At 42.1% G+C, this 24,232-nt stretch overlaps 1 protein-coding gene across 1 annotated transcript; it reads right to left on the reverse strand.

The window, feature by feature from the left end:
- Nucleotides 1-3,912: 3,912 nt before the first annotated feature.
- LOC120027238 (chloride channel protein 1-like) lies at nt 3,913-15,926 on the reverse strand. Its single transcript, XM_038972139.1, has 13 exons — nt 15,863-15,926; nt 13,679-13,834; nt 13,122-13,191; nt 12,643-12,753; nt 11,806-12,019; nt 11,473-11,606; nt 11,197-11,381; nt 10,284-10,365; nt 9,949-10,031; nt 6,077-6,124; nt 5,689-5,802; nt 5,441-5,527; nt 3,913-5,222 (listed from the first exon to the last, which is right to left on the reverse strand). Exons 1-13 carry the CDS (start codon nt 15,872-15,874, stop codon nt 4,746-4,748), a joined length of 1,773 nt encoding a protein of 590 aa, XP_038828067.1. The 5' UTR covers nt 15,875-15,926; the 3' UTR covers nt 3,913-4,745.
- Between the last annotated feature and the right edge of the window lie 8,306 nt (nt 15,927-24,232).

Raw genomic sequence — 24,232 nt, forward strand, 5'->3', positions numbered from 1 at the left:
GACAGGCGCACATAACATAAATGGTATCGTCTTTCAACAAACTGACTAACAAGCAGCTTTATTCTAGTGACCAGATTTTTCGTCACTGATCATATTGGACAAATCATCATTTTGTAGGTGCTCGCATCTTTTGAATTTCGGAAGGGGAGGGGACATTTGGCCCATTGACTTGCCAAAAACTTTCAGAGAGAAGGGGTGGAGCTACTGCCCTGCCTTCGCTCCTCGTTCTAGAATATTTTCTAACACCTCTCCCCCAGAACTTAATTGAATATCTGACGCAATTCCGCAAGATTTTATTTCTGGGTTTCCGAGATTACACACACACACAAAATATGGATCATATACCATTTATAGTGCTGGTAGGCTTCTTGTTGGCCACTGTATCGCAGGGTTGGGCTCAATTCAGAATTTTGACTCCCATTCAACACACGAGTTGAAACTAAAATTGTATTGGCCACACCCCACAGGATGTAGAATTTGAACTTGAGTTTGAGTGACAGCAAGTGGAATTGAATTCAGTGCAATTCAAAGAAACACAATGCCACAGATGTCTCAAGGTTTGAGCGTGCAATGGGCATGCTGACTGCAGGAATGTCCACCAGAGCTGTTGCCAGATAATTTAATGTTAATTTCTCTACCATAAGCTGCCTCCAATTATGTTTTAAAGAATTTGGCAAAACGTCCAACCGGCTTTACGACCGCCGATCACGTGTATGGCGTTGTGTGGGCAAGCGGTTTGCTGATGTCAACGTTGTGAACAGAGTGCCCCATGGTGGCGGTGGGGTTATGGTATGGGCAGGCATAAGCTACGGACAACGAACACAATTGCATTTTATCGATGGCAATTTGAATGCACAGAGATACCGCTATGAGATCCTGAGGCCCATTGTCGTGCCGTTCATCCACCGCCATCACCTCATGTTTTAGCATGATAATGCACGGCCCCATGTCGAAACGATCTGTATACATTTCCTGGAAGTTGAAAATGTCCCAGTTCTTCCATGGCCTGTATACTCACCAGACATGTCACCAATTGACCATGTTTGGATGCTCTGGATCAACGTGTTCCAGTTCCCGCCAATATCCAGAAACGTCGCACAGCCATTGAAGCAGAGTGCAACAACATTCCATACGCCACAATCAATAGACGATCAACTCTACTCTGCATGATGCAAATCGTGCTCACACCTGATACGGACTGGTTTTCTGATCCACAACCTAGCTTTTTTTTTAAGGTGTCTGACCACCTGTATTCCCAGTCATGTGAAATCCATAGATCAGGGCCTAATGAATTCATTTAAATTGACTGATTTCTATATATGAACTGGAACTCAGTAAAATCTGTGAAAATGTTGCGTTCTTTTTTCCCCCATTATATATAATAACTTTGCATACAGGTTATGTTTTCCTTGATCATACATTTTAAGAGTTTGTCCTGAAAAGCAATTGTTTCAACAATACTTTATATACTGTACCAGTCAAAAGTTTGGACACACCTACTCATTCCAGGGTTTTTCTTTATTTTTGCTATTTTCTACAATGTAGAATAATAGTGACGACATCAAAACTATGAAATAACACATATGGAATCATGTAGTAATCCAAAAAGTGTTAAACAAATCAAAATGTATTTTATATGTGAGATTCTTCGACGTAGCCACCCTTTGCCTTGATGACAGCTTTGCACACTCTTCGCATTCTCTCAACCAGCTGAATTGAACCTAAACGGCTATATGCTTGCTGGCTGGATTAGGATTCAGAGAGTAGACTGGGTCACTCACACCCATCATGAATAAAGGACAACTAAAATATTCCATTCAAAAGTATTAAAAAGACACAACAGTTACTCATTCTTTTGGAAGCCATTAGTTCCTCCGACAATGCTATGAAATCTGGAGTGTTAAAGTCCTGTCAACAATACGGCTTATCTGGTTCTGTTACTGCCGTCTTACTGTAGGCTTCACTACCCTCTCTCTGTCTGTCTCTTTATAACTGACTAATTCTTCTGTTGGAGGAGATTGTTTTACTGCCTGTAACGTTGATGACAATAGAAGTGAGAGACAGAAAGACTGAAGTGTGGGAGTGGAGCTGAGAACACTCATTTGTTCACCAATTCATCAATATGACAAAGAGACATGTTGCTAAGTACAAAGTTAATTCCAAAAGCCCATGTTCATTTAATATAGTGTAAGTAGCACTACATTTCCTAGTAATAGTTTCATAAAAGTTGCATTCATTTTCAGTTAATCATTTTATATTATTTATTATGCTGTTCCAAATCCATATGCCTTGAATAATCACAATAATAAAGAATTTGGCAGATAAGTTACTAACATTTATTAACTACATTATACATTGTTAAAACATTCAGAGACAAATCGGCCTACAAAAAGATAAATCAATAAATACACGACTAAAGACAGACAAAGAAACGTAAACATGTGTGCTCACACATTCTAGTGTACTGTAAATACAGTTGAAGTCGGAGGTTTACATACACCTTAGCCAAATACCTTTAAACTTCATTTTTCCACAATTCCTGACATTTAACCCAAGTAAAAATTCCCTGTCTTAGGTCAGTTAGGATCACCACTTTATTTTAAGAATGTGAAATATCAGAATAATAGTAGAGAGAATGATTTATTTCAGCTTTTATTTCTTTCATCACATTCCCAGTGGGTCAGAAGTTACCATACACTCAATTAGTATTTGGTAGCATTGCCTTTAAATTGTTTAACTTGGGTCAAACATTTCAGGTTGCCTTCCACAAGCTTCCCACAATAAGTTGGGTGAATTTTGTCCCATTCCTCCTCATCTCTAGGAGACAGAACGCGTCTCCTTCCTGAGCGGTATGACGGCTGCGTGGTCCCATGGTGTTTATACTGCGTACTATTGTTTGTACAGATAAACGTGGTACCTTCAGGCATTTGGAAATTGCTCCCAAGGATGAACCAGACTTGTGAAGGTCTACAATTCTTTTTCTGAGGTCTTGTCTGATTTATTTTGATTTTCCCATGATGTCAAGCAAAGAGGCACTGAGTTTGAGGGTAGGCCTTGAAATACATCCACAGGTACACCTCCAATTGACTCAAATTATGTCAATTAGCCTATCAGAAGCATCTAAAGCCATGACATAATTTTCTGGAATTTTCCAAACTGTTTAAAGGCACAGTCAACTTCGTGTATGTAAACTTCTGACCCACTGGAATTGTGATACAGTGAATTATAAGTGAAATAATCTGTCTGTAAACAATTGTTGGAAAAATTACTTGCACAAAGTAGATGTCCTAACCGACTTGCCAAAACTATAGTTTGTTAACAAGAAATGTGTGGAGTGGTTGAAAAATGAGTTTTAATGACTCCAACCTAAGTGTATGTAAACTTCCGACTTCAACTGTACATACTATACATTCATACATTAAAAAACAGATTGACAACATACAATCAAAATCCTTTTCATTTAACAGACAGGAAGATTCCTCTGTCCAACATCTGCAGGTTTAAAGACACAGGGAGCAACCTGAGAAACTGTTTGAAGAAGAGAAAGAGAGGGAGAAAGAAAGAGGTGGTTGTGGGAGAGTGACAGAAGTTCATAATTCAACTACTTTTCAGATAAAACATTGCGTCATACCGTAGATTTTTTCTTCTGTGCTCAGTACATAGACTTGGAATCCCTGGCCACTCTAATAACGGAACACTAAGTCACTTTAATAATGTTTACATCCTGCTTTACTTTTCTCATATGTATATACTGTATTCTATGCCACTGTATTTTAGTCAGTGCCACTCCGACATTGCTCAATCTACTATTTATATATTTCTTAATTCCATTCTTTTACTTTTGTAAAAAGTAATTGTGTGTATTGTTGTGAATTGTTACATACTACTGCACTGTTGGAGCTAGGAACACAAGCATTTCGCTACACCCGCAATACCATCTGCTAAATATGTGTATGTGAACAATACAATTTGATTTGATTTGTGTCAGAAGAACATTAGGGTTTTGTTTATTAGGGCATGCAAAGGGTAACGTTTTACAACATTTCGCAACGTAAAACGAAAATGAGCCTTTCTTATTGGCCAAGGTCGAGGTAGCCCCCCCTGTTTCAGTCCGTTTTCCTCCATCTGGTGCCTAATGAACACAACCCGGCTTTTTTTGGGAGGTAGGAAAAGTCACCAACGTAAAAGTCACCAAGTTTCATAATAATGTCATCAGTATGTTTGTTTTGCGTTATCATCAAGTGAGCGATTCATCTAAATTACAGAGGGGGATGGCAGTTGTTCAGCTGGAGTCATGGCATCATTAAGTAGAAAACCTCTAGCATCATTACATCTGAGTTGGCTGTCGTCAGTCTGATTTAACACTGTCATCTATCAGCCCAGCATGGTGATCATAAAACTCCCTCCCAAGGTGAGGATGGGTTTAGTAAAGGTCGTTTTGGGGCCTTGTTGATTTTTTAGCTCTTGGAGCACCACTGGTAGCCATTGTCTCCTGTTTAAAACCAATGACACCAATTCTAATCTTAAAAAGTCAAGTACTACTATCGAGCCCAGATGATTTCTCCTCGTGGATTCACAGACATCATTCATCGAGTGAAGAAAGAGGGTGCGAGAAGGAACAGCGAGAGAGCGAAAGAGGGAAAGGGCAATAGGGAGAGAGAGAAAATGGAGGGATAGAGAAAGACTAAAAGAGAAATTCACACCATAAAAAAAACGTTATAAAAAAACATCACTCGTCTATAAGGCTAGATGGGCTGCTCATCATCACTCTCCTCCTCCACTTGCTGCTTTGCGACAGGCCGGAGGGCGGTGAGGGGAGAGGAGAAGGCGGCGAGGGGGATGGAGAGGGCAATGGTGAGGGGCATGGAGAGGGGCGAGGTGAGGGGGATGGAGAGGGGCAAGGAGTGGGGTAGTGAGGGGCTACTGTTGCTACTGCTGCTCCCCGTTCCGCTGCTGCTACTACTACTGCTGTTCACCTCCGCCACCTCCCGCCTCGTGCCCTCGATCCACACATCCATCTCCTCCTGTGTCGGGGGAGGTGGCGGGGCAGTGGCATGGGGGAAGATGGGAGCCTGGGAGAGAGGGAAGGAGGGGGTGGTCAGGGAGGAGGGGGCTGAGGTTGCCTGGGGTTTGGATGACTTTTGGCTGGTGTTGCGGAAGCTGGCCAGAGGGGGACGTAGCCGGACCCCGCTACGGGTGGAGCCCTCGATGGCCTTTTGCAGCTGGGAGAGAATGGGGTAGTGGCAACAGGGAAAGAGAGGGGACACATTAGAAGAACACAACATTGAATTACATGAAAATAGCATGATGAGTAGACTCATAAGGCAATTTGACTCAACCCTTACTAAATTGTCAGGTTCCGTCACAAGCAAAAGATAATGAAATACTTTAAAACAGAAATAGAGAAAGAGATAAAAGAAAGAGAAAAGGAGTTTCTTACCTCTTTAAGAGCCACAACACCCACCAGTTTTCCGATACTGGTGACATAGGCATGACTCAGGCCCAGTAATGAGAAGAGAGTGTGGGTCTGGGACAGGCAGAAAAGGTCAGACCTCAAATTAGGCCGCAACATTTTGGTATGGCTTCTGTTCTGAGCAAATCCACTATCGTTTGTATTTCCATGTGTCTAGACATGATGTCAGATACTATATCTCCAAATTGGTATGAATTGGCAGCACTTGAACCAACCTTGTGTAATGATGTCCTCTCCACTAGCTGGAAAGGGGAGGGATCTATTCGGATCTGATCAATTTCCATTGGCTTGTCCATCTCAGCCTCCTCCCATTCTTTGATCTGCACCAGCTAACCAGACACAATGTCAAGAAACGCAACACTGTAATTGACTAAAAACACTCTAAAACGCAACCTTCAATGTCAACTGCCTCCATAAGAGATGTATGGATGTTGACACTTTTTAACCCTCTTATGGATTTCAACATATTAACCCAGACCCTTTTGACAAGGACAAAAGTGTTGGAAAATGTACAAGGCAGCCTACTCTAATCATTTGGCATGGTCTCAGGGGAAGTAAAGTTCTTGAGACCGCACTTAAGTGGACCTGAATGAGATCAGTTACCTCTTCTGGTGTCATCGTATCGGACAGGAGAGGGTTGGCGCAAGGCTCCTGATGAGAGAGAGAGAAAATAGAGGGGGGGGGGTAAGATAAGACACTTCCCGAGTAACGTCATGTACACATTTTTAGTTGCCCCCACTATCTTTGAAGAGTTTCAAGGTGAGGTGATGAGAGTCTCTACACTTCTGCTTCCCATAACATAGCTGATTGCGGCTGTTCTTGAAACCAATAACTCATATTTGTCCCTTTAAAATATATAGAATTATTTGGTTGAATGCAGTGTCAAGAATAACATGTTTTGTGTGGGCTGCATGTTCATCGATGTACTCTTGTTGATTTTTGAAGCCAGGAGTTTGTGTGAAATGTAACAATAACTTGGCTTTTCCTTATGAAATAGTCATGAGTTTGGGGTGCACAATTCAAACCAAAGGCTGGCCTATCCAGTAGAAAACTGTACAACTACGACGAGTGACAAAATATTAGGATCATCATTGAATAGGGAGATACAGTAGGTTGGTCAGAAGGTGCAAATTCAAACCCTGTACTTACAAGTACATCCTTGAGTATCATTAACATACATTGTTTTTCATATTTGCAGTATAAAATGGTAATATGAAAAGCCAACCAGCCAGCCATACCAGGGAAATAATAACCATATGTCATATGTTGATTAACATATAGAACTAAGAGGGAATATGTTTGACTGTGCACACACTCTGAACAATCTCCATTTGCAATTCATGTGAGTTCATGTCACACGCAATTAGATAAGGGAGTGTGTGTACATAGAGAGCAGTGCCCAGTAATGAGATTCATCCCATGCAAATATAATGGCTAAATATTTATATTTCCCATCTTGAAATATGGTATAATATAATACAATCAAACCGCCAAAGATAGAAGATACAGTTGAAGTCGGAAGTTTACATACACTTAGGTTGGAGTCATTAAAACTCATTTTTCAACCACTCCACAAATTTCTTGTTAACAAACTATAGTTTTGGCAAGTCGGTTAAGACATCTACTTTGTCCATGACACAAGTCATTTTTCCAACAATTGATTACAGACAGATTATTTCACTTATAATTCACTGTATCACAATTCCAGTGGGTCAGAAGTTTACATAAACTAAGTTGACTGTGCCTTTAAACAGCTTGGAAAATTCTGTCATGATGATGTCATGGCTTTAGATGCTTCTGATAGGCTAGTTGACATCATTTGAGTCAATTGGAGGTGTACCTGTGGATGTATTTCAAGGCCTACCTTCAAACGCAGTGCCTCTTTGCTTGACATCATGGGAAAATCAAAAGAAATCAGACAAGACCTCATAAAAAAAATTGTAGACCTCCACAAGTCTGGTTCATCCTTGGGAGCAATTTCTAAACGCCTGAAGGTACCACGTTTATCTGTACTAACAATAGTACGCAAGTATAAACACCATGGGACCACGCAGCCGTCATACCGCTCAGGAAGGAGACGCGTTCTGTCTCCTAGAGATGAACGTACTTTGGTGCGAAAAGTGCAAATCAATCCCAGAACAACAGCAAAGGACCTTGTGAAGATGCTGGAGGAAACAGGTACAAAAGTATTTATATCCACAGTAAAACGAGTCCTATATCGACATAACCTGAAAGGCTGCTCAGCAAGGAAGAAGCCACTGCTCCAAAACCACCATTAAAAAGCCACACTACGGTTTGCAACTGCACATGGGGACAAAGATTGTACTTTTTAAAGAAAAGTCCTGTGGTCTGATGAAACAAAAATAGAACTGTTTGGCCATAATGACCATTGTTATGTTTGGAGGAAAAGGGGGGAGGCTTGCAAGCCAAAGAACACCATCCCAACCGTGAAGCACAGGGGTGGCAGCATCATGTTGTGGGGGTGCTTTGCTGCAGGAGGGACTGGTGCGCTTCACAAAATAGATGGCATCATGAGGCAAGAAAATTATGTGGATATATTGAAGCAACATCTCGACATCAGTCAGGAAGTTAAAGCTTGGTCGCAAATGGGTCTTCCAAATGGACAATGACCCCAAGCATACTTCCAAATTTGTGGCAAAATGGCTTAAGGACAACAAAGTCAAGGTATTGGAGTGGTCATCACAAAGCCCTGACCTCAGTCCCATAGAACATTTGTGGGCAGAACTGAAAAAGCGTGTGCGAGCAAGGAGGCCTACAAACCTGACTCATTTACTCCAGCTCTGTCAGCTCTGTCACAACTTATTGTGGGAAGCTTGTGGAAGGCTACCTGAAACATTTATCCAAGTTAAACAATTTAAAGGCAATGCTACCAAATACTAATTTAGTGTATGTAAACTTCTGACCCACTGGGAATGTGATGAAAGAAATAAAAGCTGAAATAAATCATTCTCTCTACTGTTATTCTGACATTTCACATTCTTAAAATAAAGTGGTGATCCTAACTGACCTAAGACAGGGATTTTTTACTAGGATTAAACGTCAGCAATTGAGAAAAACTGAGTTTAAATGTATTTGGCTAAGGTGTATGTAAACTTCCGACTTCACCTGTATCTACATCTCAACAGCTCATTACCCCAGTAATTTATTTGCTGCTCAATTCTCTTTATTTGCTGCACCAGAAATACTTTAGTGATCGTTAGGAAGATGTTGGTGTGTGCACAGTAGTGCTGATCGATTAGTGCTTTGAGGTTGGTTGGGTTTTTTGTCCGTGCTACAGGCGGCAATACCGGTCCACTAATACTTGACTAGTAAAGGCTAAGAGCACTACTTTGGTTAATGTTTTTTTTAAAATACATTTTATGTATTTCTTATTATTATAACTGTTTTAATTCAGATTTTTCACAGTGTGGTGCAGCACCTTCAGCACCCTTACTTCCTGTGTCAGTGGTTGCACCTCCTTTTGCCCTCAGAACAGCCAAAATTCATTGGGGTATGGACTCTACAAGGTGTCGAAAGCATTCCACAGGGATGCTGGCCCGTGTTGACTCCAATGCTTCCCACAGTTGTGTCAAGTTGGCTGGATGTCCTTTGGGTGGTGAACCATTCTTGATACACACGGGAAACTGAAAACCCCAGCAGCGTTGCAGTTCTTGACACACTCAAACTGGTGCGCCCGTCTGCTATTACCATACCCAGTTCAAAGGCACTTAAATATTTTCTCTTGCCCATTCACACATACACAATCCATGTCTCAATTGTCTCAAGGCATAAAAATACTCCTTTAACATGTCTCAGTATGGTCAGTCTATGTCATGGAAAGAGAATGTTTGGTACACAGTGTATATTACATTTGTATTATTTGATTACTTTATTCCATTCCAAGCCATCATCTCGTCTCTATAGAGCTGCTGCCTATGCCGTCTGACAAAATCACAATTTTAGCAGCCTAGTTCTTCAAAGTAAATAAGGCATATTTTTATGACTGCTGAATACAAACTATCAATCACTTAGATTATGTATTTTCAGGTAGAGATACCTCACAAAGTACCTGCTCTCTATCCCTCTCGATAGCGAGTTCTTCTGTCTCTTCTCTCCCTCTTTGTGTCTGCACCACACAGACTGGACAAGTAGGTGCACAACGGATTATGATCATTGTAGTCAATTACCATGTTTAATGTGCCAAACTAAGTAGAACATTTGCCTGTTGGAAACTACAACTCCCTACTACATCGCACAGTTCGGGCTTGATCTGATTTATCTCTAGAGAAAATGTGCATTGAGCTCACAGAAGAAAAAAAACATGGAATTCAAATAATTGAACCGACGTTGGTCAATTAGTTGTTTAAAAAAACGAACAAGAAAACTGACATGTTGGTTAATCGCTCAGCACTAACGTAGAGTCACAGGCACAAACACAGACACAGACATTCTGTACACACACAGTTATAGACTACCTGTGACTGTCCCTCTGCCTGTCTGTCTCGAGAGGTGAAGATATTCCGTAGAGTTCTCCTAACAGACTGAAGAGGGCCATTTTCTGAAAAGGACAGATGATAAAAGATGTGATGGACGAAGGTCAAAGTCCTCTACAAAGCTGTCTTGATGTTAAGATTGATAACAAAACAATTCAAAGCTGTATAATAATATGAATATACAATAAGCTGTATAATAATATGAATATACAATACACTGTATAATAATATGAATATACAATACGCTGTATAATAATAGATGACACTGTTGCCAGGCTACCATAGAAGCATTGTTCCACAGAGATGGTTCAACTCACCAGGAGCTGTGTGATTGGACAAGGGCTCCTGTGGTTTAGGAGATGGCAGGGGGCCATTGCTCTCTTCCTGAACTGGGGTACTCTGGGAAATGTAACAAAACAGTAAATTCATCACATTGACAGCTTAAATAATGGCACAATACAAGTTCCTTGCAGCAAGACGCTTCAGTAAGCATTTTCCAGCTTGTTCCTGTAGATTAACACTTCCTGGTTCCAGGTAGAACCTTGTCAACGAACAAGGAATCCTTTTAGAACCCTTCGAAAAACCTTCTTGGATGAAAAAAATGTGCATGCAGACCCAAGTAGAACCCTGTCCTTGTAGAACAACCTTTTTAGAACCATTTTTCGTTGTACCTGTGATAACACCTGCATATCTGTGTATGCGACTAGGGCTGTGGCGGTCACGACATTTCGTCAGCCGGTGATTGTCAAGAAAATTGACTGCTGGTCTCACAGTAATTGACCGTTAGTTAACATATATGCATTCAGCATCTCCTGGCTTCCACACAAACTACAAGACACTGATGCAGACCTTTGGAACATCTACATTTTAAAAAGTCTAATAAATCCATGTAATATAGCCTACACCTTCAGAATAAATCCATGATTTATTTTAGACAGGTCGAAAGAAACATGATATGAAGAAAATGTAGTCTATTTCAGAAGAACAAAATAGCATACTCTGAGTTGTCCTTATGTTTGGTCCTGATCTGGCTGTGTCATATGGCTGCGGGCTACACTAGTTCATTGAGCAGACAGGTTGACTGCCTTCATGACTCGTAACCGCGGGTGTGGCGGTAATACGGTCACCATAACAGCCCTATAGGCGACCAATAAACTTTAATTTGATTGATTTTCTAAGAGTGTGTTTTTGATTCCTTAGGAACATTTCCCCTTGGTCTCTCTGACACACCTTATCTCCACTCTCCTCATCATCTTCATCCACAAAGGCAAAGGATTCCCAGCTGTCTTTGGCATACTGGTTCTGTTCCTGTAAACGCTGTTCCTGCCTGAGGATCCGCCTCTCTGCAGAGAGCCACCAATCACAGAGAGCGTGGAGCTCTGACCGCTCGACGGAGCCCAAAAGGATCATAGAGTCTACAGGAAGAGTCACATGATGATGAGCCACTCAAGAAATGAAGACACTGAAATGTATCCCCACGTTCACGAAAAAGGCATACATTTTTACCTGTTGAATCCACCAGTGGTATCGTTTTGAGAGAAGTGGAATCCAGGAGGTGTATCAACTCCCTGTAGGTGGACTGTAATGAGAGAAACTTCACTTTCCTAACCATGATGTCCTCCACAAAGATGTTATACTGGCTGTAAGTCAGAAGGAAATGCCAATCATTAATTCATGCTCAACACTTGTGTACTACTGGTGTGTTTATGTTGAAGACTCAAGCATGCTGAGGCGGCCATATTGACTCAAACAACTCATTCTTTTAGCATGAGACCCTCAATGCAACTGGGCCCCCTTAGAGCCAACATGTCACCTTGGTTGCAGCTTCTCTTTGCACACCTGATGTGTCCAAAGCCCAGCTCAGGGAGGTAAGGCAGTTTCTTGATCTGGATGATGGAGTCGTAGAGCGAGGGCTGCAGGCCCTGGGCCACCATGTTGGCCAGGATCACTGCCACCATCATGGGCAGGATGTGGGAGATCTGGCCCGTCAGCTCGAAGCAGATCACCGCCGTGGACACCGTGTGGGTCACCGCCCCGGTCAGTGCTGCCGCTCCTGGGAGTGAGGAGGGAGAAGAGGAAGGAAATGGAAGACAGAGGAAGGGAGAGAGGGATGGGTAGAAAGAGAAAAGGAGAGAAAACAGGCATTTGCAGGTGGAAGGGATGTGTAGATGGATGATCCATAAGAGAGGGGGATATAAAAAAAAAGGGGGTGATGGGTGGATGGCAAAAGACGGGAAGGATTAATGGGAAGAGGCAACACACTACTCATAGTTGGTGGACAAGTACAGGAGGGATGGGAGGAGGGAAAGAAGGGATGAGGCATGGGGTGAAGAACAAGGGATGAGGGGTGAGGAAGAGAAACATGATATCAGGGACCCAGGGTTGGTAAGCAGGGAGATGACTGATGTACAGAACGGCACGTGGGAATAGCGAAGGAAGAAAGAGTAAAAGGGATGGAATGAAAGGAGCAGAGGAAAATAGGAGGGGAGGGGGGTTTGTAGGGTAGAGATGGAAGATGAAGGAGATTAATGGTAGCGTATAGGTTTATGGGTCACCGAGACAGCGGAGGACAGGAGAGGGGGAACAGACAGTGACATTTCACTGTCACACCAAAGGGGGATGACGGGCAGGCACTGACTGAGACAGGGAGAGGAGGAGGTGGAAAGGGAGACTAACCAATGACTGCGTAACCTCCTGGGATGATGCGGTACAAGATTCCATCAAACAGAATCCCATCGGGGAAGAGGGCAGCCATGATCTCCCCCACGAGTCGGCCGAAAGAGGCTCCTGGGGGAGAAAAGATGGTGGATATGGGAGGCGAAATGTCACGTTTACATTGCACGTTGGCTAGGTGACGTTTGCACCCCCCCCCCCCGCCACTCTCCTAAGCACCCATCTATCTCTGTGGCTCACTAGTGATTTATCACTCTTTGGTTATACACGACATCGCATCCTTGAAGGTACATTGATTAAAAACGACCCAGAATGGTTTACTTCATGATTACCCATGAAGCTTTACACAATAGTCATGTACTGTAGGCTTTTGGGTCACTCTCTCTGTCAATTTACATGAACGAAGAAATATAAAAAATGGATATGGAATTTGTGTTCATATTACAACTAATAACATATGATAATCTTGTGCTTCTGTTTACCGAGTAAGAAGACAGGCATGAAGGCTCCAGAAGGGATGGGCATCGTTGTCGAAACAGCAGACATCCAAAACTGGGACATGGACGGAATTCAATTAGTAACTGAGCAGAGTTAATGCATCTTAGCACTTCCACAAAAGCGTAGAGGATTTGACTTGAAAGGTATTTGTCAAATACTAGACTACATTCCCGACTAGTCTATTCGGTGACATTTCTCCAATCCAATAATACCATTGTGACAAGATACACATCAATTTCTCCTCGATGGGAAATACTAATCCTACTGCTGCTAACACTCACAGTATTGCACTCTTATCCTCCAGTACACACAGTGGAAATCTCTAGGCAACAATGTCGAGTTTGATACTGATGGAGTGCTAAGGATTACATCTCCACTACAGTCTCTCTGAAGGAGATTCTTATTCTACTGAGATGAGTGACTCAACCAGGAGTCTGTCATTGTACTGAGTGGCGCTACGTGCAATGTGTGACTATACTGACAAGCGCTACGGGGTGGAAAAGAAAGAGGGAGGAGGGAGCAGGGGAATGAGGAAGGGTACCTTCATGACGAAGAAGAGGAGGAGGATGACGAAGACGCTGACGTCGGGGTGCAGCCAGGCAGAGGAGCGCCCCAGGCCGGGGGGAGGGGGGGAGCCCCAGATTTTGGTCCAGGTGAAGTTGTCGAACAGGGAGTTGATGCATTCTCTGGGCATCAGCTGGCGGTGGCATGAAAGATGGGAAAGGAAGAGGGAAAAGTAATGGCAAAAACTGTTAAAAAGTGTTAATGAAAAATAGTGTTAAAAAGTGTTAGTGAAAAAGTGTTAAAAAGAGTAAGGGATAAATTGTGTTAAAATGTGTAATGAATAGTTTAATATATACAGTACCAGTCATAAGTTCAGACACACCTACTCATTCCAAGGTTTGTCTTTATTTTTACAATTTTTGCATTGTAGACCAATAGTGAAGACATCAAAACTATGGAATCATGTAGTAATTAATAAAGTGTTGACCGCCACAGGAAAGGAAGACCCAGATTTACCTCTGCTGCAGAGGATAAGTTCATTAGAGCTACCAGCCTCAGAAATTGCAGCCCAATTTCTTTTCCACCCCGTAGCGTTTGTCAGTATAGTCACACATTGCACATAGCGCCACAAAGTAACAGACACATCTCAACATCAACTGTTCAGAGGAGACTGCGTGAATCAGGCCTCCATGGTTGAATTGCTGCGAAGAAACCACTACTAAAGAACACCAATAATAAGAAGAGACTTTCTTGCCCCAAGAAACATGAGCAATGGACATTAGACCGGTGGAAATCTGTCCTTTGGTCTGATGAGTCCAAATTTGAGATTTTTGGTTCCAACCGCCGTATCTTTGTGAGACGCAGAGTAGGTGAATGGAAGATCTCCGCATGTGTGGTTCCCCCCGTGAAGCATAGAGGAGAAGGTGTGACGGTGTGGGGGTGCTTTGATGGTGACACTTTCTGTGATTTATTTAGAATTCAAGGCACACTTAACCAGCATGGCTACCACAACATTCTGTAGCGATACGCCATCCCATCTGGTTTGCGCTTAGTGGGATTATCATTTGTTTTTCATCAGGGCAATGACCTAACACACCTCCAGGCTGTGTAAGGGCTATTTGACCAAGAAGGAGAGTGATAGAGTGCTGCATCACCTAACATCAACCCAATTGAGATGGTTTGGGATGAGTTGGACCGCAGTGTGAAGGAAAATCAGCCAACAAATGTGCAGCGTATGTGGGAACTACTTCAAGACTGTTGGAAAAGTATTCCTTGCGAAGCTGGTTGAGAGAATGCCAAGAGTGTTCTGTCATCAAGGCAAAGGGTGGCTACTTTGAAGAATCTCAAATCTCAAATATATTTTGATTTGTTTAACAGTTTTTTGGTTTCATACATGATCCCATATGTGTTATTTCATAGTTTATGTCTTCACTATTGTTCTACAATGTAGAAAAATAGTAAAAATAAAGAAAAACCCTTGAATGAGTAGGTGTGTCTAAACTTTTGACTGGTACTGTATATATAAATATCGAATTATATTTTGACAAAACCAACTGTACTGTAGTCAGAACTCGTTCAAAATACTACAGATGAAGATTGCTTTGTGTGCATCACATATGTCAACCTGTAGGCCTATTCAATATAGTTCCAAAAGAGAGGTTTTGAAATAATTGCCAATACTGTACTGTGAGCATAATGGTCTGTTTTGGAACAAGTTCCATCTTAAAAAGGTGCTAAACATCGTAGCTTGAGGGTGAAGATCCCACCGCACACAGGTGTTTCTGACTGCTTTAAACACACCTAATTCGCACTAACTATGCAGGCTATTTTAAGGTGTCTCAAAACACATGATTAACCTAGGGCATTTTTCTGAATGGCTGGGCAAAGAGGCTTCTTCAAATAATATCCAGCTATTTTTATGAGAAAGCAAAAAATTTACAATTTACATATTTTGGTAAGTAGTAACACTCGTTAGTTGATCCTATGAATGTTGTTCTGCAGTGATGCTTTTCATGATTGAGAAAAAGTAGATAACAGTCGCATTTAAGCTAAACAAAACAATATTGGTAACACTTTATAATAACGTATGCTTATTCATCAAAGTGTAATAAAGTGTTACCGACGTGTTTTCAAGTCACAATAAACAGGGACTTCTACAGAGCATATTCGTAGTGAGAGATGAAACAAAAATTGGCAAATACAATTATATTTGAACTCTGACCTCTCCAGCCATGAACTGTCCAAATCCAGGGGGAAAGGTCAAGCTGGCTATCACTAAGGTCACAACACCGGGGAAAATCAGTCGGCTGGGGAAAGAAAAGGGATTAAAAACTCTATGTTCCAACCCTATGTCCCTGTGGTTCTCTGTAGCTCGGCTAGTAGAGCACGCTTCGGCACTTGCAACGCCAGGATAGTGGGTTCGATTCCTGGGACCACCCGTGTGTAAAATGTATGCACACATGACTGCAAATAGCTTTGGATAAAAAATGTCTGCTAAGTGGCATACAGCGCCTTCAGAAAGTATTCACACCCCGTTACTTTTTCCACATTTTGTTGTGCTACAGCCTGAATTTAAAATGGATTAGATTTCGATTTTGTGTTACTGATCTACACACAATACCCCGCAATGTAAAAGTGGAATTATGTTTTTAGAATGTTTTACAAATGAATAAAAATGAAAAGCTGAAATGTCTTAAGACAGTAAGTATTCAACCCCTTTTTTATGACAAGCCTAAATAACTTCAGGAGTAAAAATGTGCTTAGCAAGTCAGGTAATAAGTTGCATGGACTAACTCTCTGTGCCATAATTGTGTTTAACAAGATGTTTTAATGACTACCTCATCTCTGTACCCCACACATACAATTATCTGTAAGGTCCCTTAGTCGAGCAATGAATTTCAAGCACAGATTCTACGACAAAGACCAGGGAGATTTTACAATGCCTCGCAAAGAAGGACACCTATTGGAAGATAACAAAAAAAAACAGACATTGAATATCCCTTTGAGCATGGAGAAGTTATTATTTACACTTTGGATGGTGTATCAATACACCCAGTCACTACAAAGATACCAGTGGAGGCTCCTCAGAGGAGGAAGGGGAGGACCATCCTCCTCAGTGAATTTCAGAAAAACAAACATTTGAAAACATTTAAAAACGTTATCCTTTTTAGATAAAACGATGCTAAATTTAATCACACGCTGCTAAAACAAAACAGGGATAAACATACCTGAATTTGTCCAATACAAACTCACATTTGCAACTGTTGGACTAATTATTACACCCTATATCAGCTAGATGCAGGCAAGAGTGGTAGGTGGTATTGAATGTGTCACTGTCTGTCCATGTGTCACTGTCTATCACCTCAAACTTCTCTCTCGACCTGTGTGCACTTACGTTGTAAACTTTCATTCATAGGCTAGGTTGTAGCAACCTCATGATGGGTATAGGGAAAATTGGAGTATCATGTAGTAGCCTAAACCCATCAATTTTACATTGAACCGGGTGAATGGAATATGAATGACAGTCATCCAATACGCTGTAATAGAAAATAAGGCCATGCTCATGAGAAGCAAAAATTAAAATCGTCCTCCCTCATCTTAAATGGCACTGACCGCCACTGAAAGATACAGGCGTCCTTCCTAACTCAATTGATGGAGAGGAAGGAAACCGCTCAGGGATTTCACCATGAAGCCAAATGGGGATTTTAAACCAGTTACAGAGTTTAATGACTGTGATAAGAAAAAACTGAGGATGTATCAACAGCATTGTAGTTACTCCACAATGCTAACCTAAATGACGGAGGGAATCGAAGGAAGACTGTACATAATAAAAAATATTGCAAAACATGCATCCTGTTTGCAATAAGGCACTAAAGTAATACTGCAAAAAATTTGACAAAAAAATCACTTTTTGTCCTAAATACAAAGCATTATGTTTGGTGCAAATCCAACACAACACATCACTGAGTACCACTCTTCATATTTTCAAGCATGGTGGTGGCTGCATCATGTTATGGATATGCTTGTCATCAGCAAGCACTAGGGAGTTTTTTAGGATAAACAGAAAAGGAATAGAGATAAGCACAGGCAAGGTCCTTGAGGAAAACCTGGTTCAGTATGCTTTTTCTAAGAGACAATGGGATACAAATCCACCTTTCAGCAGGACAATAATCTAAAACACAAGGCTAAATATACACTGGAGTTACTTACCAAGACGACATCAAATGTTCCCAAGTGACCGAGTTACAGTGTGGACTTAAGTTGGATTGAAAATCTATGGCAAGACTTGAAAATGGATGTCTAGCACTGATCAACAACCAACTTGACAGAGCTTGGAGATTTAAAAAAAGAATAATGGGCAAATATTGTACAATCCAGCTTTGCAAAGCTCTTAGAGACTTACCCAGAAAGACTATAATCGCTGCCAACGGTGATTCTATTACCTGAGGGGGTTGAATACTTATCGTATCAAAATATATTAGTGCTTTATTTTCAAAGCATTTTTCTTCCACTTTGACGTCACAGAGTAGTTTGTGTAGATTGTTGACAATTAAATCAATTCTAATCCCACTTTGCAACACAACAAAATGGCGAATAAGACACGGGTGTGAATACTTTATGAAGGCACTTATATAACTCTCTCAATATAACTGCACCCTTTGCCATTGTACCATCTTCACAAATGTCCTGCTTCTCCTCCTATAAGATAACGACTTCCCTCTTTCTCCCAGTAGGACATGCCTAAGAACAAGCACCAATTTAACATTCTCAAAGCTGACAGTGTAATTACATCCTCCTGGTCTCTGTTGGTCTAATTCCAGTGTTCCCATCCATCATCTTCCCTACAGTGTAACTATGTTCAGCTCTGACAAAAGCAGCTGCACTGGTTGCTGCTAAATCATTCGTTTGTATTGGAGTTTCTTTTTCAGAGACCACTAATTGCTTATAGATGGATCGATCAATGTCTGGATGATGGGTTTGATTGTCTGTTTTTGTCAAATGCACCAGTCGGCAACAAGAATTTGTTTGGAGAAAGACAATGAATGATTCTATTCCATTCTATTCCATTCTACTAAGTCCCTAGCCTGATCCTCCCCAATTCAGGTTAGCATTTTCCTCATGTGTCTCATCAAAATACATCACCCCCGTCCCTTTATCCCTTTAACTCACTGTCTGGTGAGGAAGCGTGTCATGGCGTTGGGTTTCCTCATGAACAGCACCACCTGGCGGTTCAGCCAGACGAAGAAGGCCCCCAGGAACCCGCAGGAGATCCTGCAGTGACAACCACCAGCACCTTTACCTCACTCACTCTCAAGGTTCAAATAAGAACAAGAGAAGGTACATTTTCTGAATAATATACAGTATGTGTGCCTGCTTCAGATTTAAGTTTAGTTAGTGTTGATCTAGCCTGTAATATAGTTTTTTTCTAGATCTATAATCTAGGAAGCTGAAGCAAGCACACTAGCAAGCAAAACCATTCACACCATCTCCGTTCTTAAAATAACGACCAATAAAAGAGCTTTATGGCACATTGAATGAGATTAGGCATTCGTGTTGGGTTGTGACAAAGAACTACACACAGTGTGGTCACCGTGCCCTCACCACGCTCCTGGGGGCTCTCGACCCTTTCTCTCACCCGATGACGGCAAATGCAGGCAGCTCCTGGAGGTCAAAGGGGAAGTCCATGCGGAACTTGGTGCGGAAGAGAGCAGTGATGGTGACTATGGTGGATGAAGAGACAGGGGGTGCAGGGAGATAGAGAGTCTTAGAACTTATACATTAACATTATACTATTTATCATATATAGTTCAACAGAAATTCACATCCCTTCACTTTCTCCACATTTTGTTGTGTTACAGCCTGCATTTTAAATGAACTAAATGTAGATTTCTTGTCACTGGCCTACACACAATACCTCATAGTGCATGTAGTACATTGACCCACCTGCATCTTTGTTGAACACAGAGAGCACTCTGAATATGAAGGCACTGAAGGTGGCGGCGAAATAACCTCTCCAGTAGTTCCTCACAGCAAAGTAAGTGGACGTCACCTCTATACTGAACAGCACCCCTGGTGGAACGACAGGATCAACGCAAGAGAGAGGTCAAATATCAGTCAGATATCATATCAGAAAATGTGGCACATAGTTCAACTCTAGATCGCATTTTGAAAACTTGCTATGGACGACCTGTCACAAATACATAACTGAGGCAATTTCAACACCATGCCTATATTGATTGTCAGACACATGACAATTGCTTGAGCTGATTTTGTAGCTTGCTTTCCAATAGATGAATGGAAGGTGAATTGAAAAGGAAAATAGTGTTGTACCTCCAAGAGGGGTACCGAAACAGCAAGCCACCCCAACCGCACAGCCAACTGTAAGGATGTCTGTGTAGCAGTATGGGCTCTACTGACACACAGAGAGACGGTGACAGAGAGAGGGCAGCAGAGATGTACAGAGGAAGGGACAGACAGATAGAGGGAAAAGGGTAAGGGGATCCCACACAAGTAGACAAGGAACCGAGGGAGGAAAAGAGAACCTCAATGGAAAAACATCTAAAAGTATAATGCGACGTGATCCGACAAAACTGTAATGTCCGTGTTCTCAATGTTGGTCAAGTAACTGCTAACCTGATGGACTCCTGAGAAGAACGTCATACACTTGCTCAGCACAGCAGCACAGATGCTGGCGATATGAACAAATGGGCCCTTGGGAAACAAAAGTGGAAGACAAGGGGGCAGAAACAAGGAAACTTGTAGTGGCTTTTTAGACAGCTGTAATCAGGGAATCAGATGTGAGTGTGTGTAACCCACCTCTTTCCCTACTGGCATCCCACTGCCCAGACCTGCAGTCAGACCAATGACCTTGGCAGTAAAAGCCCTGACAGTCAGATACTCCTTCAACACTACGCCTCTGAGAATGGTCTTCAGCTCAGGAATACCAGAGCCTGAGAGAGAGAGAGAGAGAGAGAGAGAGAGAGAGAGAGAGAGAGAGAGAGAGAGAGAGAGAGAGAGAGAGAGAGAGAGAGAGAGAGAGAGAGAGAGAGAGAGAGAGAGAGAGAGAGAGAGAGAGAGCGAGAGAGAGCGAGAGAGAGCGAGAGAGAGCGAGAGAGAGCGAGAGAGAGCGAGAGAGAGAGAGAGAGAGAGAGAGAGAGAGAGAGAGAGACAGACAGACAGACAGACAGACAGACAGACAGACAGACAGACAGACAGACAGACAGACAGACAGACAGACAGACAGACAGACAGACAGACAGACAGACAGACAGACAGACAGACAGACAGACAGACAGACAGACAGACAGACAGACAGACAGGGTGGGGAGGTGGAAAGAGGTCAGGGAAGAGGTAGAATTACAAAACTGTTGTTTTACAGGAAAACCAAATATATGTTTGTCTCAGAACGACAAGGAAAGGTCATAGCTTTAGATAGACAGTGAGGACATCAGTGTGTGAGGACAGGGCTAGGTAGGTACACAAGCAGAGAGGGGGAGAAGATCAATGGATAACGCATTGTGGGTAACAGGTCATTAGGGGTGGCGGGTGATGGGGAAAGTAAACCGTAAGCATTGAGTGAGTGAGCGGGTACACACCGATGGCTTGCGGGGCGACCAGGTGGCAGAAGAAGGAGGCGAACATGATGAGCGCCATGGGATAGCTGACCCAAGCCAGGTACTGGAGCAGGACATTACCCCTCAGCTCCCAGTGAATCCACTTATACACTGACATGGGGACAGAGGGAGGGACAGAGGGATGGGAGAGGGGGGAGTGGAATTGAGGGGAGGGGTGAAAGTGAGGCATGTGAAGGGATGTGAGAAAAAGCAGGAAGGTAGAGGAGCAGGTGAGCAAAACAGAAGGGGGAAGGATGAAGGGCAATAGGGAGGAGGAAATGAGGGGAAGACACAGAACAAGGGGTGAAGATGAGGGAAGAGGATGGAGGATAAGGTAAGGAGGTGAGAAGAGAGGAGTTGGTTATGACAGGGCAGACACTGACACAGACAGTTACAAAGAAAATACACTAAGATGCCCTATTTCTTGGATGAACTGTCAATCCATCTGGACTGACAGATGTCCGTTTCCTTTTGTAGATGATTCTCTTGCCATTAGTAATATTCTGTAAGAGAGGCACTGACTTGCTTAGCTTCACCGTGTTTCATCGAAATGTACACTGTAAAAAAAGATATTGAGATTCAGTCAAAATGACTAGTACTATCTGGCCAAGTCAACTAAATTTGTTATATTTGTTGAGTTGACAAAATATTAAGTTGAGTTCACTTCAAAATGTCAAAGCTTATCAAATCGAGTTAGCAAAAAACAATGTTTACTCAACTTCACAAAATTCACAACCATGAAGTCAAATCAACTGAAGCAACAGACCACTTGACCTTTTCCACATGTTGTTACGTTACAGCCTTATTCTAAAATGGATTAAATCGTTTTTTCCCCCTCATCAATCTACACACAATACCCCATAATGACAAAGCAAAAACAGGTGTTTAGAAATGTATACACATTTGTAAAAATAAAATAAAATAAATGAAATATCACATTTACTGAAGTATTCAGACCCTTTACTCAGTACTTTGTTCAAGCACCTTTGGCAGCAATTACAGCCTCGAGTCTTCTTGGGTATGACGCTACAAGCTTGGCACACCTGTATTTGGGGATTTTCTTCCATTATTCTCTGCAGATCCTCTCAAGCTCTGACAAGTCTGATGCGGAGCGTCGCTGCACAGCTATTGTCAGGTCTCTCCAGAAATGTTCGATCAGGTTCAAGTCCGGGCTCTGGCTGGGCCACTCAAGGACATTCAGACACTTGTTCCGAAGCCACTCCTAGGTTGTCTTGGCTGTGTGCTTAGGGTTGTTGTCATTTTGGAAGGTGAACCTTCGCCCCAGTCTGAGGTCCTGAGCGCACATGGAGCAGCTTTTCATCAGTGATCTCTCTGTACTTTGCTCCGTTCATCTTTCCCTTGATCCTGACTGGTCTACCAGTCCCTGCCGCTGAAAAAACATCCCCACAGCATGATGCTGCCACCACCATGCTTCACCATAGGGATGGTGCCAGGATTCCTCCAGATGTGATGTTTGGCACAAAGACATCAATCTTGGATTCATCAGACCAGAGTATGTTGTTTCTCATGGTCTGAGAGTCCTTTAGGTGCCTTTTGGCAAACGACAAGCGTGTGGTCATGTGCCTTCCGTCTGGCCACTCTACCACAAAGGCCTGATTGGTGTAGTGCTGCAGAGATGGTTGTCCTTCTGGAAGGTTCTCCCATCTCCACAGAGGAACTCTGGAGCTCTGTCAGAGGGACCATTGGGTTCTTTGTCACCTCCCTGACCAAGGCCCTTCTCCCCCGATTGCTCAGTTTGGCTGGGCGGCCAGCTCTAGGAAGAGTCTTGGTGGTTCCAAACATCTTCCATTTAAGAATGATGGAAGCCACTGTGTTCTTGGTGATCTTCAATGCTGCAGAAATGTTTTGGTACCCTTCTCCGGATCTGTGCCTCGACACAATGGAACTCAACGGTCAATTCCTTCGACCTCATGGCATGGTTTCTGCTCTGATTTGCACTGTCAACTGTGGGACCTTATATAGACAGGTGTGTGCCTTTCCAAGTCATGTCCAATCAATTGAATTCAAGTTGTAGAAACATCTCAAGGATCATCAATGGAAACAGGATGCACCTGAGCTCAATTTCGAGTCTCCTAGCAAAGGGTCTGAATATGTAAATAAGTTTGATCTGTTTTTTATTTTGTATAAATGTGCAAAAATGTCTAAAAACCTTTTTCACGTTGTCATTATGGGGTACTGTGTGTAGATTGCTGGGAAAAAAATATTGAATCTATTTTAGAATAAGGCTGTAAAGTAACAAAATGTGGAAAAAGTGAAGGGGTCTGAATACTTTCCGAATGCACTGTAACAGTAGTGCTGGTTGAAAGTGTCAAATTCAGATTATTTCAACATATTTTTGTGGGGCCGAGCTCATTAGAATAATACCCAGCATGACATTTAGCAGACGTTTTTATCCAGAGCGACTTCAGTTGAAGGTAGATTTTTTTTAAAGTAACAAGTAAAACGTTTCTGTCACTGTTGCTGAGAATGCCATTGCAGTTAAAGTGATCTGTTGATTGGTTGACGTTACTCAGTACACTGAAAAACTCACACATGGTGAAGAGACAGATGGGAGGGTAATGTTCCTTACTGAAATCTCTATTATATAATTTCAAAGTATTGTTTCAACTGTAAAGGAAGTTGACACAACTTTACATTTTAAGGCAGCCTGGTTGCAAATTTAAAACAACTTATAGTTTTGTTTTTCTGACAAGCAAATACTTCCTCTACACACTTAGGAATTTGTCAAAACAACTTCTGTTGCTTTGTTAGCGGTAACAAAAATATTCAGTTGAAGCACATTGATTTGACTAAAATGATCAAGTTCACAAAACAAGTTATTAAATCCTAATTTGTGAGTTCCGTTTACTTTACTAGGTTGAAGTAACATTAGAATAAGTAAACTCCACACAAAATCCAGATTGGACTTGAAATTCAATTTTAAGGCAGCTTGGTAACAAACTTTTGTAAGCTATACA

The sequence above is a fragment of the Salvelinus namaycush genome, chromosome 32 (genome assembly GCF_016432855.1).
Source record: "Salvelinus namaycush isolate Seneca chromosome 32, SaNama_1.0, whole genome shotgun sequence".
Lineage (NCBI taxonomy): Eukaryota > Metazoa > Chordata > Actinopteri > Salmoniformes > Salmonidae > Salvelinus > Salvelinus namaycush.

What these genes read in the sequence shown, in the direction of transcription:
- LOC120027238 (XM_038972139.1), bottom strand. An exon ending in GTCCAATCACACAGCTCCTG is followed by an intron (nt 10,032 to 10,283) that starts GTGAGTTGAACC and finishes TGTCCTTTTCAG; the next exon opens with AAAATGGCCCTCTTCAGTCT. An exon ending in GTGTTGTGGCTCTTAAAGAG is followed by an intron (nt 5,223 to 5,440) that starts GTAAGAAACTCC and finishes ATTCTCTCCCAG; the next exon opens with CTGCAAAAGGCCATCGAGGG.